The sequence below is a fragment of the Cricetulus griseus genome, chromosome 2 (genome assembly GCF_003668045.3).
Source record: "Cricetulus griseus strain 17A/GY chromosome 2, alternate assembly CriGri-PICRH-1.0, whole genome shotgun sequence".
Taxonomy (NCBI): domain Eukaryota; kingdom Metazoa; phylum Chordata; class Mammalia; order Rodentia; family Cricetidae; genus Cricetulus; species Cricetulus griseus.
The window spans coordinates 7,041,777-7,054,689 of record NC_048595.1 but is presented as its reverse complement, the minus strand read 5'-3'; the positions used below and the strand labels follow the sequence as shown (position 1 = coordinate 7,054,689).

Here is a 12,913-nt window from a genome sequence, read left to right as displayed (position 1 = left end):
CTTCCTGCCTTCTTTCCAGGTTCATTTTACTGCCTTCTTTTTCTGCGGCTGAGATCTACTGATGCTCACGTTTCTTTACTCTGTGACAGAGATCTCTGATGCTCACGTTTCTATCACTCTGTGACAGAGATCTCTGATGCTCACGTTTCTTCACTCTGTGACAGAGATCTCTGATGCTCACGTTTCTTCACTCTGTGACAGAGATCTCTGATGCTCAAGTTTCTTCACTCTGTGACAGGGATCTCTGATGCTCACGTTTCTATCACTCTGTGACAGAAATCTACTGATGCTCACGTTTCTTCACTCTGTGACAGAGATCTCTGATGCTCACGTTTCTTCACTCTGTGACAGGGATCTCTGATGCTCACGTTTCTGTCACTCTGTGACAGAGATCTAATGATGCTCACGTTTCTGTCACTCTGCGGCTGTGATCTAATGATGCTCACGTTTCTGTCACTCTGTGGCTGAGATCTCTGATGCTCACGTTTCTGTCACTCTGCGGCTGAGATCCACAGCACTTCCTCAGAGACCTTCCCCAATCACCTTTCTTGAGGTAGCACATCTCTCACACCTACCGTCTCCTACTCTTCTGAATCTTCCATGTCTGCCACCCACAGTAGTTCTTCCACAAACATTTGCTGCATTATTGATAGAAGCTGCCTTGGATGCAGGCTTTGTGCCACCAGCCAGCTCTGGGGAAGGAGAAGCCTTGAATATGTCTAGCTGTACCCAGAGCCTTCCTGTCCTAGGATTTGATGTCTAATTTTCTTTTTGAAACAAGACGGTGCATAAAGGCTTCCTAAGTAAACTGCTGCTCTGTGGTCCAAGAGGTGCTGGCTCCAGCAATCTATCCTCAACTCTAAGTCCCCTCTTAGGGGCAGGCTGTTCAGGGACAAGATCTAATGGGCAGACCTTGGTGGGGTGCTGGGCAGACCTGTGGGGGAATCTACGGGAGGCATTTTGCGGGGACAAAGCTCTTGCAACCATGAAAGAACAAGAGAGCAGCCAGGCACACTTGTGATGGCACGCAGCTGCTGGGCACCTGCCACTCACTAGCCGTTAACCTTCAGCAAGCCTCTTGACCTTTCTAAGCTCAAGTTTCCTCAGCTGTAAAATGCAAGTATTTATAGTACATATCTCTGCAACAGCTATGTAGATCAAATGAACACTGACCATGAGTGGCAACTATTTTTAGGAAACGTATCGCCTATCATGACTACAAAGGGGGCTCAGTCCAGAGGGCACACTGCTCCGTGACAAAGGAAAAGAGCAAATAATACCTACCCACCCACATGCTTCTCAAGTGTGCTCTCTAGCACACACTCTATCTCTAACACACACACACACACACACACACACACACACACACACACACACACACACACACTTAACATGAAGCTGCTGTAACAGACCCAGACCACCAACTGAATACTAATTATACTTAACAAAAATTTATGTTTAAATATTAATATGTATCTCCCGTGGAATGTAGTTATTACTTGGCATTTTCTATACTTTTTCTTTTTGAGGCAGGGTCTCACTATATGCCCCTGACTGGCCTAGAAGTCCTTATGTAGAACAGGCTGGAATCTAACCTACAGTGCGTTACACCTGTCCTGAATGCACACAAGGAATCATTTGTACCTAAATATCCCAAGCTAACCCTGGCCATGGCTATGAGATCAAAGGATTTATATCCCCAAAAGGGCCTTTTATCCATCAGTGGACTGGACTGTCTCCATAGAAACGATGTTAACAAAATATCCAAGACAAAGCGAGCTTGCTTTAGACTTCAGAGTCTGAGTAGGCTGGGAAGAAGCTCCTGTCAGAAGGAACAAAGCAACAGTATTTCGGGGAGAGCAGGAGGCTGGGCTCTGGGACCCCCATTAGAAGTTGGGAGAAACCGCTAACAGAGTCCAAACAGGCAGAGGGCAACTACTGTCCCCGAACACTGAGCATCCTCAAGCAGGTGACCCTGTCAACAGCAAGGGCGTGTGTCGCAAGCTACCGTATTCTCTATAGAAAATGGTGAGGTCTATGGTTGTAGGGTCTTGATCCAGTTAGCCAATGACTTTTGGGACAGCAAGCCCTAAATAATAAATATTAGACTCAGGAATCTCATTTAAAACTGAAAAAAAGAGGGGAAGATAAGATAGGACAGTATGGTGGATTATTGTATCTACTTGTAAATTAAAATAGCAACTATCAGTTTTATATAATTATTTTCCTATTCCTGTTTAAGATAATTTCTATACTGTTACAAGTTCAAAATTATATTTGTAACATTGTATAAGTTCCTACTCCTGTAAAGCCACGGCACAGTACCTCTAACCAGGATTTCCCCTTACACTTCGGCTTATAATATTTTTGTATATTGATGCAATGTAAAATTATCTTTGTCATATTATATATATACATATATGTTTCTACTTGGTTCAAGATTATTTTGTTTTTGGATTTTTTTGTTTGTTTTGTTTTGATTTTTTGAGACAGGGTTTCTCTGTGGCTTTGGAGCCTGTCCTGTAACTAGCTCTTGTAGACCAGGCTGGTCTCAAACTCACAGAGATCTGCCTGCCTCTGCCTCCCGAGTGCTAGGATTAAAGGCGTGCGCCACCACCGCCCGGCTCTGTGAATAGTTTTATGTTACAATTAAACCTTCTTATTTAGAAAAAGTGGGGAAGCATTGTGGGATTTTAATCAGTTTAGCCAATGATTTTGGGGGGCAGCAAGCCCTAGGGGTGTGGCCTTGTCTGCCTATGAGGTGACATCTGAAAAGCTGTGGGAGAGGGTCAAGCTCTCCTTGCTCTCATGCTATAGTCTCTTGGGTGGCTGGGAGGCAGCATGCTGTTGGTTTGTGCTCTTCACCCCTGGGCAGAACAACTGGACAAAGGCAGCTCCATCAGCAGTAGCATCCAATTGGTTCTGTATCAGTGAGTGACTGTCCCCATCCTATAGACCCTCTAACAGACTCTTGTGGACCTTATAGTCTACTGAATGCCAGATACTTACAAGGTGGCCAGAATGTGCCAGATTCATTAGACGATGAGAAGATAGGACACAAGAAACACACATACTGTGAAACTATTTCAGTAGCACAATTTTGTGCCTTTCTTAGGAGACAGTTCAACAGCCAAATTTTCTTTTCTTCTTTCTTTCTTTTTTTTTTTTTTGTTTTGTTTTGTTTTGTTTTGAAAGAAAGGGTTTCTCTACAAAACAGTCCTGGCTGTCCTGGAACTCAACTCTGTAGACCAGGCTGGCCTTGAACTCACAGAGATCCTCCTGCCTCTGTGTCTGGAGTGCTGCGATTAAAGGTGTGCGCTACCACTGCCCAGCCCAAAAGCCAAGTTTTAAAGAAAGTCTAAAGGTGGAATACAATTTGAGCAGAAGGGGAGGCTGTCCTTGAAGGACATTTTCCATGTCCTATCACTTTCAAGTATAACTGGGCACAGAGAACAGCACCCACCAGTGTCAGGGTCTCAGTAAGTGGGATAAACTAATGAATGAGGGAAAGCACCCAAAGGACCCCAGAATCCAAATTCCACAGGTTTGGATGAGATCTAGTGAACTTTTTCTTGTTGTTTTGAGTAGTTTTAAGGTAGCTTCAAACTTGCTATCAAGGATGACCTTGAACATTTGTAACAAACCCCCCACTTTATCCAGTTTGGAAACTCAATTACAGGATGGGGCTACATATCAAATGCTATAAATTCAAAGGCAAATGACCCAGGTAATTTTACTCAAATGAAAACACCAACTTGGGCTACTGGAGTCTGCTGAACCATCAGAAGCCAGCAAACACAGCGCCCCTGTCGTCTCTCAGACACATGGGGAGAAGACACAGGACAGCCCACGCTCTGAGCTGAGCTGGCATAAGCAGATGCCAGAGCCTAGAAGGCAGGATTATCTATCTGTCTATTTATGGATTTTAGGTCACAGGTGTTGGTTTAAGTTCACTCTGAAACAACCTTGTGTGCTATATGACTGCACGCCAGAAGGTACACTTGAGAACCTACCTGTATAGAACTTCATGAGGGAAGGTACCAGCAATTTGGTAGAGAGAGGATGGTTCTCAATCATCTCAAAAAACTTCTGAGTCCGAGGCTGGACAGAGGGATTGGTCATGAACATGACCTCCACCAGCTTGGCCACTAGGTATGGGTTTCGGATGTAGTTCTGGTTGCACAGCATCACAACGAGGAACACAACAATGTCCTGAGTACAGGGCTCATAAAGCACCTGAGGAGAATATCTGAAGAGAGACAAGGACACTCCATGAGCTGCCGGGAACCACGGGAGATTTTGTTAGACAGGCAGGAAGGAAGGACAGGGCACAGTGGTGGACAGACGCTGGTTCCCTCTGGATGGTACAAGGGACATGCACACTGGAACGACACAGATAAAAAGACAAACGTGTGTGCTGGCTGCAGCATGCTTTGCTAACTGCACTTTAGAAAGCCAGAGCATGACCCAACCACACAAAACAATATGATGATGATGATGATGGTGGTGGGAAGATTTGTTTATTCAAATGACAGTGTTTGAAATAGCTCCAACTGGTCTCAAATTCACTGCATAGGCTGGCTTTGAACTTGTTATCTATCTTTTGCCTCCACTTCCTGACTACTGTGATTACAGGAATGCATGACCATGCTGAGCTTTAAAAAGGTTTTGATGGAGTTAATGTCTAACCTGAAACTTTCTAGAGCCAGCTAGATGCTGAAGCAGGTGTAGGCACTCAGTGTGAAGCCTGACTCCTCAGTTTTGTCCCCAGGACCCACATGGCAGCAGGAGAGGACCAGTTCTCACAAAGAGGAGCTTGACAGCATGCAAGGTGCCCATGCATACATAGGAACAAACACATGCAATTTAAAAAATTATATTACTGTGCTTGGAATAAATGACTCAACCTACTTAAATTATTTTTTTGTTTTGTTTTTTAAAGACAGGGTTTCTCTGTGTAACAGCCCTAGCTGTCCTGGAATTGATTAGGTAGACCAGGCTGGCTTTGAACTCTGACTGCCTCTGCTGGGATTAAAGGCATGAGCCACCACCGCCAGACCCAAGTTACTTAAATTCTAATGCTGGATTTACCCAGCAACTAAACTTTAATCAGCATTTAAATTTCTTGCCATTCAAAATCCAGGTATTACTATCAACTGGGCCTGTCTGGGCACAGTCTTCTGCTGTTCTGCTGTCTGAAGGATGGCCTCACTATGCAGACCTGGCTGGCCTCACTATGCAGACCTGGCTGGCCTCACTATGCAGACCTGGTTGGCCTAGAACACATTCAACTTCAAAGCAGCAGCTCGTTTCACAGAGCTGGCCAACTATACTGCTTATCTGCTTTTGTCCTGGAGATGGTATTGGACTTGACTGCTACTGAACATGTTTAAATCTCCAATTTCTAAGCAGCATTTGAGTAAAGGAAGTTATACAACCCCACGCTTAAATGAAGGCTCGAAACACAGCTCATAGCAGCATGTACAGTGGACAAGCAGAGCAATAAATTATGTGAGGTACTTACTGTACAATAAAAAATAAAAATTCAGCAACATCTTCTACATAAAACTCAGGCAATGCTGCAAATGCCTTGGGGACATCTGAATTTAAAGGCAGTGTTATGCTGTAGAAGGGAAAAAAAGTACAATTTACAACGTGTTGATGACAAGGAGCACTACACTGCTAAATAGCTCGTTTGGAAGGAGGAGCCCTTACTGTATAACCCAACTGTGTAAAAGGGACATAGGCAAACAACCGTGAGGAGAGGAGGAAGAAGATGGGCTCATTGGTGTGTTTAGTGTTGACCTCATCAGAATTGCCAGCTAGAGGTAAGGCAGTAGCTAAAATGGGAAGCATTCGAAGGTTCGTATTTGGTCATTTTGAGCAACTCAAACTCAGCCCACAAGCCATGCGTATATCTTATATAACCTTCCCACTCTTAGGGGTGCAGGCCAAACCTCAGCAATATCTGTGATCCAGGAGTTCATAACGAACATAAAACAGCCATAACTATCAATGTCTGGCTTTCCTGGACTTGGTGTGCAGGAGGATTCAGTAGGCTGTTAACTCTAGCATTGTGCTTCTAATTTATAGATTTTCTTTTCTTTTCTTTGTTTTGTTTGGATTTTGAAGACAGGGATTCTCTGTGGCTTTGGAGGCTGTCTTGGAACTAGCTCTTGTAGACCAGGCTGGTCTCAAACTCACAGAGATCGGCCTGCCTCTGCCTCCCGAGTGCTGGGACTAAAGGTGTGCACCACCAACGGCCGGCAGATCATAGCACGACCCATAGATTTGCTCTTCTATCCATCCAGTGCTATAGCAAAGTTTTTAACATGCCACCAATTAAAAAACACACAGGGAAATATTAATACTGCTTCACAGTCTATGTAATATAAATATAATCCTGGAAATGAAACGCAAATCCCTGCAAGGTTAAGGGTTTGGCTTTAGTCATGACTGAAGAACAGTTAGGACGACACAGCGAGCACAGTGGGACTCGGCAGAGGGAAGACACACTCACTCGGGATAGGCAGGGTCCAGGGTGCGCAGCATCAGCTGAATGAGAAGGCCATAAAAATTCAGACATCTTCTCAGGAAGCTCTCGTCAAGTAAGCCAGCGTCAGCACAGGCCTTGCACCGTACCAGTTTCTGTGGAAGTAGGTGTGCCCCCGCCCATAGATTAGTCTGGAACCAAGACCCCTATTGTGACTAGGCAGGGAGAGGGGCCAGGAGCTAAGGCATCTAGGCTCTACAATCTCCAGAACTTTCTAACTACCTACAGGACACTGACTGTTGTGTCAAGACCTTTCTTCTTCCTGAGAAAAAAAAAGTAACAGGTAGGTATGCCATGCAAACCACTGAGCATAATAAAGGACCGTACCCAAACAGTGCCTGAGGTTAGGCACTGATACCAATTCTCAGTAACTTGGATGGGTGATGGGGCTGATAGGGAGGCCCTCTGGGCATGCAGACACTCAGTGGAAAAGAGCCAGACAAATTGTATCTGCATTTCAACACTACCATTTATGTACTACCCTCAAACAAAATGTCTGCCCACTAGGACTGCCTTGGGAAAGAGAACACAGAAGCACATGCGTGATAGGTGGGGTCCACCAGCTTATGACAGATCCCTTGAACACAACTGGAATATAAAGGAGCTACAGAGCTGAAAGGGGAGCCCTGGCTTATTCTGCATCCTGTAGCCCAGGCTGGCCTTAAACTCATAGCTGAACTCCCATCTGCTGGAGGTATAGGCAGGAGCCACTATTTTGTATCTTAAAAGCAGTCTGGCCTATTAGCAAGCAAAAACCTGAAATTTTAGCTTGTCAAAGAATCAAAGATACTTTTCTCTGTAATCCCGCTAAGCACGAGCAGCTAACAGCTTTATAATCTGAGCATAAGCACAGAGAGTGTACACAGGTGCTTCTCTGCCTTCCCAATGCCGGTGCTTAGCAGAGCCCCACCAGCAGGGACCTTTCCATTTTCAATTAGGTTCCATGTAATAGATTGTTTTCAATTAGAAATGAAAAACAAGGGGCAAGTGAAAGAGATCTACTACCACCATGTGCTTTGTTGAACACGGTGTGGCTGAGTGTACTGGAGCAGGAATGTGGAGGGCTGAAGGGTCTTTCACAAGGTTGGGAAAGGGAGGAGAGGTTACATCAAGAATGACAACACTAAGAATTCACGGTAAAGCATACATGTATCCTCTACTGGGATTTAAATAATTATATACAGAAATATGCAAAGTATCAACACGTTTTAAATGATTCTAATTTACCTTCAGGGAAAAGAACAATGAGAAAAGAAGGACAAACACCTGCTCATTATGCTGGTACAACTATCACTACCAAGAGGCCAGTCCAAAACTGTGCCGAGAAACCATACAAACCTTAAGCTGAGTCTTACAGCGCTTCAGCATTTCTCGGTGTCTGGTGGCCAGTGGGGAATCTTTCCACTGGCTTTCATTGTTTTTCAAATCTTCCACGGTTCTGAAATTAACAAACAAAACATACTAACAATCAAATGAAAGAAAATACCCAGTGCACTTTACCCATTCACTTCACAGACTCCCTGATATAATTCTCTTCCCATTTCAAGTATTTTAGAAAGTGGAGCTATGGGAGGCACAGGCAGGCAGTTCTCTGTGAGTATGAGGCCAGCCTGCTCTACATAGAAAGTTCTAAGACGGACAGAGTTTCATGGTGAGATCCTGTCTCAGAACAAAAATAAAAACCAGATCATATCCCACTGTAAGTTCTGGTTTAATTGACAGCATTAATAATAACAATAATGTGTCTTTTGGGGTAGGGGTGTTTCAAAACAGAGTTTCTCCGTATAGCCCTGGCTGTCCTGGAACTCACTCTGTAGACCAGGCTGGTCTTGAACTCAGGGATCCGCTATGTGTGTTAAAGAATGTTCATCATAGCACCTGGGAGGCAGGTGCAGTAAGATCTTTGTGAGTTCAAGGCCAGAGCTACATGGTGAGACATCCGTCCACTGTTTACATCCACCAACCCCTGGGCAAAAAACACACTTGAGACATGATGAAATATCATCTTCTTAGTTACCCTGCTGCTCTGAGAGGTTAAAAGATTGTCCGTGTGAAAATTCTAAGCAATTCTGCCTCATCAACTGCCAAAGCAAATGGCTTCCTTCTGTCCTTAGCTGGTCCTCCCTGTGGCTGCCTCGGTCCCTTGTAGGTGACGGCTCGAACATCTATCACGGAGGGACCACCATCATCACCTAACACGCTGCCAATATTAAACACTTGCTTACTTCCCAGGGTCCCACAATCTCCTCACGATATTGTGTAGAAACTCAGATAGTTGAAGGTCTAACATCACAGTTCCCTGACTCCTAAACTGACGATTCTCATGAAGGCAGAATCCCTTTTATCAGGGCACTTGCAGGAGAATTCTGAAAGCATGGGGCAGAGGGGTTTGGGCTGAGGCTATGGCAGAGGTCCCACTGCTAGGCAGAAGTGATTTCCCTGTCAAAGCGTCCTTCCCACTATGCCAGAGTTCAAAAACAAAACACTCCACACTTCCCTTTCTCATTATCTTGTAACACCTGGATTCTTTGGGCTAGACTAGAATATGAGTACAGTAGACAGAATAATGGCTTCTTTTAACAATGTCACATCCAAGGACTGGAGAGATGGCTCAATGGCCAGTAACAAATCATGCTCCAGCAAAGGACATAGGTTCAGTTCTCAGCATCAACATGGTGGCTTATAGCACAAATTCTAATTGGGTATTAATAATAAAAGCCCAGAGACAGACATTAGGGTTAAAGCTGAAGATCAGAGAGGCAAATCGTCCAGCCACTAGAATCCTCACCTCTAATAATGCTCAGACCACAGAGGCAGTCCTGTCCTCAGACTGCCTAGACCTTACTGCTTCAGACTGATGGCACCATTCCTCAGATTGCTCCCAAGTGAGCTGGCATCTCCCCCCACCTTATATTCCTCTTTCCACCCAGCCATGTCCCTTCCTGTCTCCACCTCCTTAGTACTGGGATTAAAGGCACATGATCCCAATTACTGGGATCACCTTTGTGTGAGTTCTCTTTTAGACAGATTCACTCTGGTGTAGCCCAGGGTGGCCTTGAACTCACAGAGATCCATCTGCCTCTGTCTCCTGAATCCTGAGATTAAAGGTGAGTACCACAACTGCCTGGCCTCTATGGCTAACTAGTGTGGCTAGCTTTACACTATGATCTTCAGGCAAGCTTTATTAGCTATATCATAAACAAAATATCACCACAGTGGCTCACACAGCCTCTAACTCCAGTTCCAGGACATATGCTGCCCTCCTTTGACCTCCAAGGGCACTAGTGGCACAAACAGATTATATAAAGACACTGTACCCTAGTCCTGGGACAAAACCTGTAGCACATGGCTGTGCTGGGTAGGTTTTCTGTTTGTTTGTTTTTTGTTTTTTTGGTCAAGTTGACAGAAGCCAGGGTTAAGTGGGGTAGGGGGTACTTCAACTGAGAAAATATCTTTGTCAGATTGGCCTGTGGGAAAGCCTGTGGGTATTTTCTTTATTGATGACTGATGTCTGAGCATATACCCCCCCTTCAGTACCTCTAGAACCAAAACAGTCAGCAACCACTGCTTTGCAGAGATTATAAAATCCTATGCGAGAGGAGCAGATGTCTGAACACGGCAAGATCTGTGGCATCAGCTCTGTACTCCAGGTCAGGAACTTGAAACAGAACCCAGGTGCTGCTGGCATTTGGAGGTAATGAGTCAGGCAAGGCTGCAGAGACAGGGCCTTCTGCAGGCTGTAGAGGGGGGTGTGTTTTCCCGCTCATTGTTCCTGCCAGGGCTATGTACAAGCTTGAACGCCTGACTCCAGTAACTCTGACCTCTGCTTATGTCATTGCAGCTCTTCCTCTAGTCTGACGTCATTCCCTCCTTACAAAGCCCTGTGATGACAAGGGCCCCTCCCAGATGAATCAGGATGATCTGTTGATGGTGTCTGTCAGATCACTTTACCATGTACGGTGACATTCACAAGTTCTAGGCCTTGAGTGTGAACAGCGTCTTTGGAATGTCACGTGGGAATGTACCTGCACCTATGTATGGAATGGATTCTGAGGATGCTTGATGAGCAACTGAGAACAATGCTAACATCTGTGTGGGACAAAGTTCACTGTCACCACTGTTCCCACTACAGACTCTTGAATAGTGGGGAGGGGTTCAAAGAGTGAGCCCAACTACTGGAATTGACAATAACCTAGTCCAGTTGCAAGGTACTCAAAACTAAAGGAGCCTGGAATATTAATGCCAATTTGTCATATGACACTTCCTCAGTGAGCCTGCTCTGCATTACATGAGATGTTAGCATTATCAATGAATATTAGAAATAGAAATTGATTTCTGTGAATGACATAAATGAAACACATACACATACATATCTCACATCATACCACTGCATCTCCAAGTGGCACAATATTGTCAGCACCAAAGGTGGCCAGTGGCATCAGTGGGAATTATGGGATTGCAAATGACACTTATCCAGAGAGGAAGAAATACACTCATACACAATCACAGCTTGACATTTACAGAAACCTCTCTTGGTGACTGATTTTATTTTGCTTATTGTGTGGGCAGAGAACTCTTAGCAAGGGGTCAGTTCTTTCCTTCCACAATGGGGATCTGGCACTAGAGTCAGACTGCCAGGCTTGGTGGCCAGTTTCTTCACCCACTGTGCTATTTCCTCAACTGTCAGTGGCTGGTATTAAAAGTGAATAAAGTTAGCTAGGATGAAGAAAACTTGAGAAAGAGATGAAGAAGCATGGCTGGCTTCAAAAGCCCAAGATCACACAGAGCATACACTCTGACCAAAGTGCAATTCAGCTAGAAAATGGAACAATGTAACAAGATACAACCCTTACTGTGACTTTAAAATACTGTGAGTTAGATAAAAATCACACAGAGCGCGTATCCTCTGACCACAACACAATTCAGCCAGAAAATATAACAAGATACAACCCTGACTATAACTATGAAATATTGTGAATTAAACAAAATAGGTTAAGTTAGGCACACCACTAATCTCAACAATGTGGTCTCAGAGGCAGGTGGATCTCTGGGAGTTCCAGGGCTCTAAGTTAGACTCCTTACAAAAAGCAAACAAACAATAGAGAATGTAGGCAGCCATCCTTGCAGGAGCTACATTCACCACCCCAGCTTTGGGAAGTTGTTGGGGCCATGCTGCCACTGAGGACCGTGCAACTTGCTTATGGGCCCAATGTAAGTGTTTGGTATCAGGACCACTTAAAATAGCTGTGCCTCTGCTGTTAGTATCAAGCCTACCTGAGAAAAGACGGTTATCAGGAGCCACATTTGGCCCCATTTTTGTGTGTTTAGAACCTTTTTAAAGCGTACTCAGGTTTTATGTGAATGTAGGGGCCCCACATTGGACGCCATATGTAGGTGGAGTTAGCATTCCATCTCCAGCACCAACACTTTGAGAGGATCCAAAGCCCTCTTCTGGCCTCTAAGGGTACCAAACACACATGTCATGCACATACATACATGTAGGCAATGCATTTATACACATAAAATTAAAACAAATCTTTAAAAAAAGAAAAAAACCTGCAAAATCCTGGGACAGGAGAGGTGACTCAGGGGTTAGAAACACTGTTGATCTTTACAAAGGATTTCGGTAAATTTCCCAGCACCTACATGGTGCCACCTTCACGTATAACTCCTGCTCCAGATCTATTATCTTCTTTTGACCTCCATGAGCACTGCACACATGTGTTGCACAGACAAACATGAGAGAAAAGCACTCATGCTTCTCAAATAATACTAAATCAGTCTTTAAAAAATCTAATAAATCAAGTCAAAACTTTATAGCCAATGAAGTAAAACATAAAAGTATAAAAAAGAAAAAGGACTGTGACCATCTACAAACCGCACAATTGTACGTGGAAACCAAGCTTTTAACAATCTACAGCGTCACTGGGCAGTGATGGTGCACGCCTTTAATCCCAACACTGCAAGGAGGCAAAGAAAGGCAGGTCTCTGTGAGTTCGAAGCCAACCTGGTCTACAGAGTGAGTTCCAGGACAGAGAAACTAGAGGAACCCTGTCTCAAGAAACCAAACACACAAACAAAAAGAATCTTCAGAGTCAGCATTAGAGTGAATGGTCTGGTATACGTGTTACAGATAGCCTCTCTGACAACCGCGCTAGCCCAGAAAGGAAGAGGTTTCAACGGCCTGTCCAGTCCATGCCTGTTCCCAGGATGTGCATTTGTTTGCAGAAGCTAGAACATCAGGACACAGAACACAGCAACCGCTGTAATGATTTGATGACTGACAGCTAGAGCTGGGGGCCAGTGTTCGGGCTCCTCAGATAGAGACAACAGGGCAAAGGGGGATTTGCGTGTTTCCTT

At 44.6% G+C, this 12,913-nt stretch overlaps 1 protein-coding gene across 5 annotated transcripts in view; it reads right to left on the bottom strand.

Annotated features, from left to right (window-relative positions):
* Ube4b (ubiquitination factor E4B) overlaps positions 1-12,913 on the bottom strand; it is a 115,083-nt gene that overhangs the window by 18,684 nt on the left and 83,486 nt on the right. For all 5 annotated transcript variants that reach the window (XM_035439411.1, XM_027398262.2, XM_027398264.2 and 2 more), the window contains 4 exons: positions 7,892-7,991; positions 6,521-6,648; positions 5,525-5,623; positions 4,014-4,249 (listed from right to left, as the gene is read on the bottom strand). In XM_035439411.1, the coding sequence (XP_035295302.1) occupies positions 4,014-4,249; positions 5,525-5,623; positions 6,521-6,648; positions 7,892-7,991 (563 nt within the window). The remainder of the gene's footprint in view (positions 1-4,013; positions 4,250-5,524; positions 5,624-6,520; positions 6,649-7,891; positions 7,992-12,913) is intronic.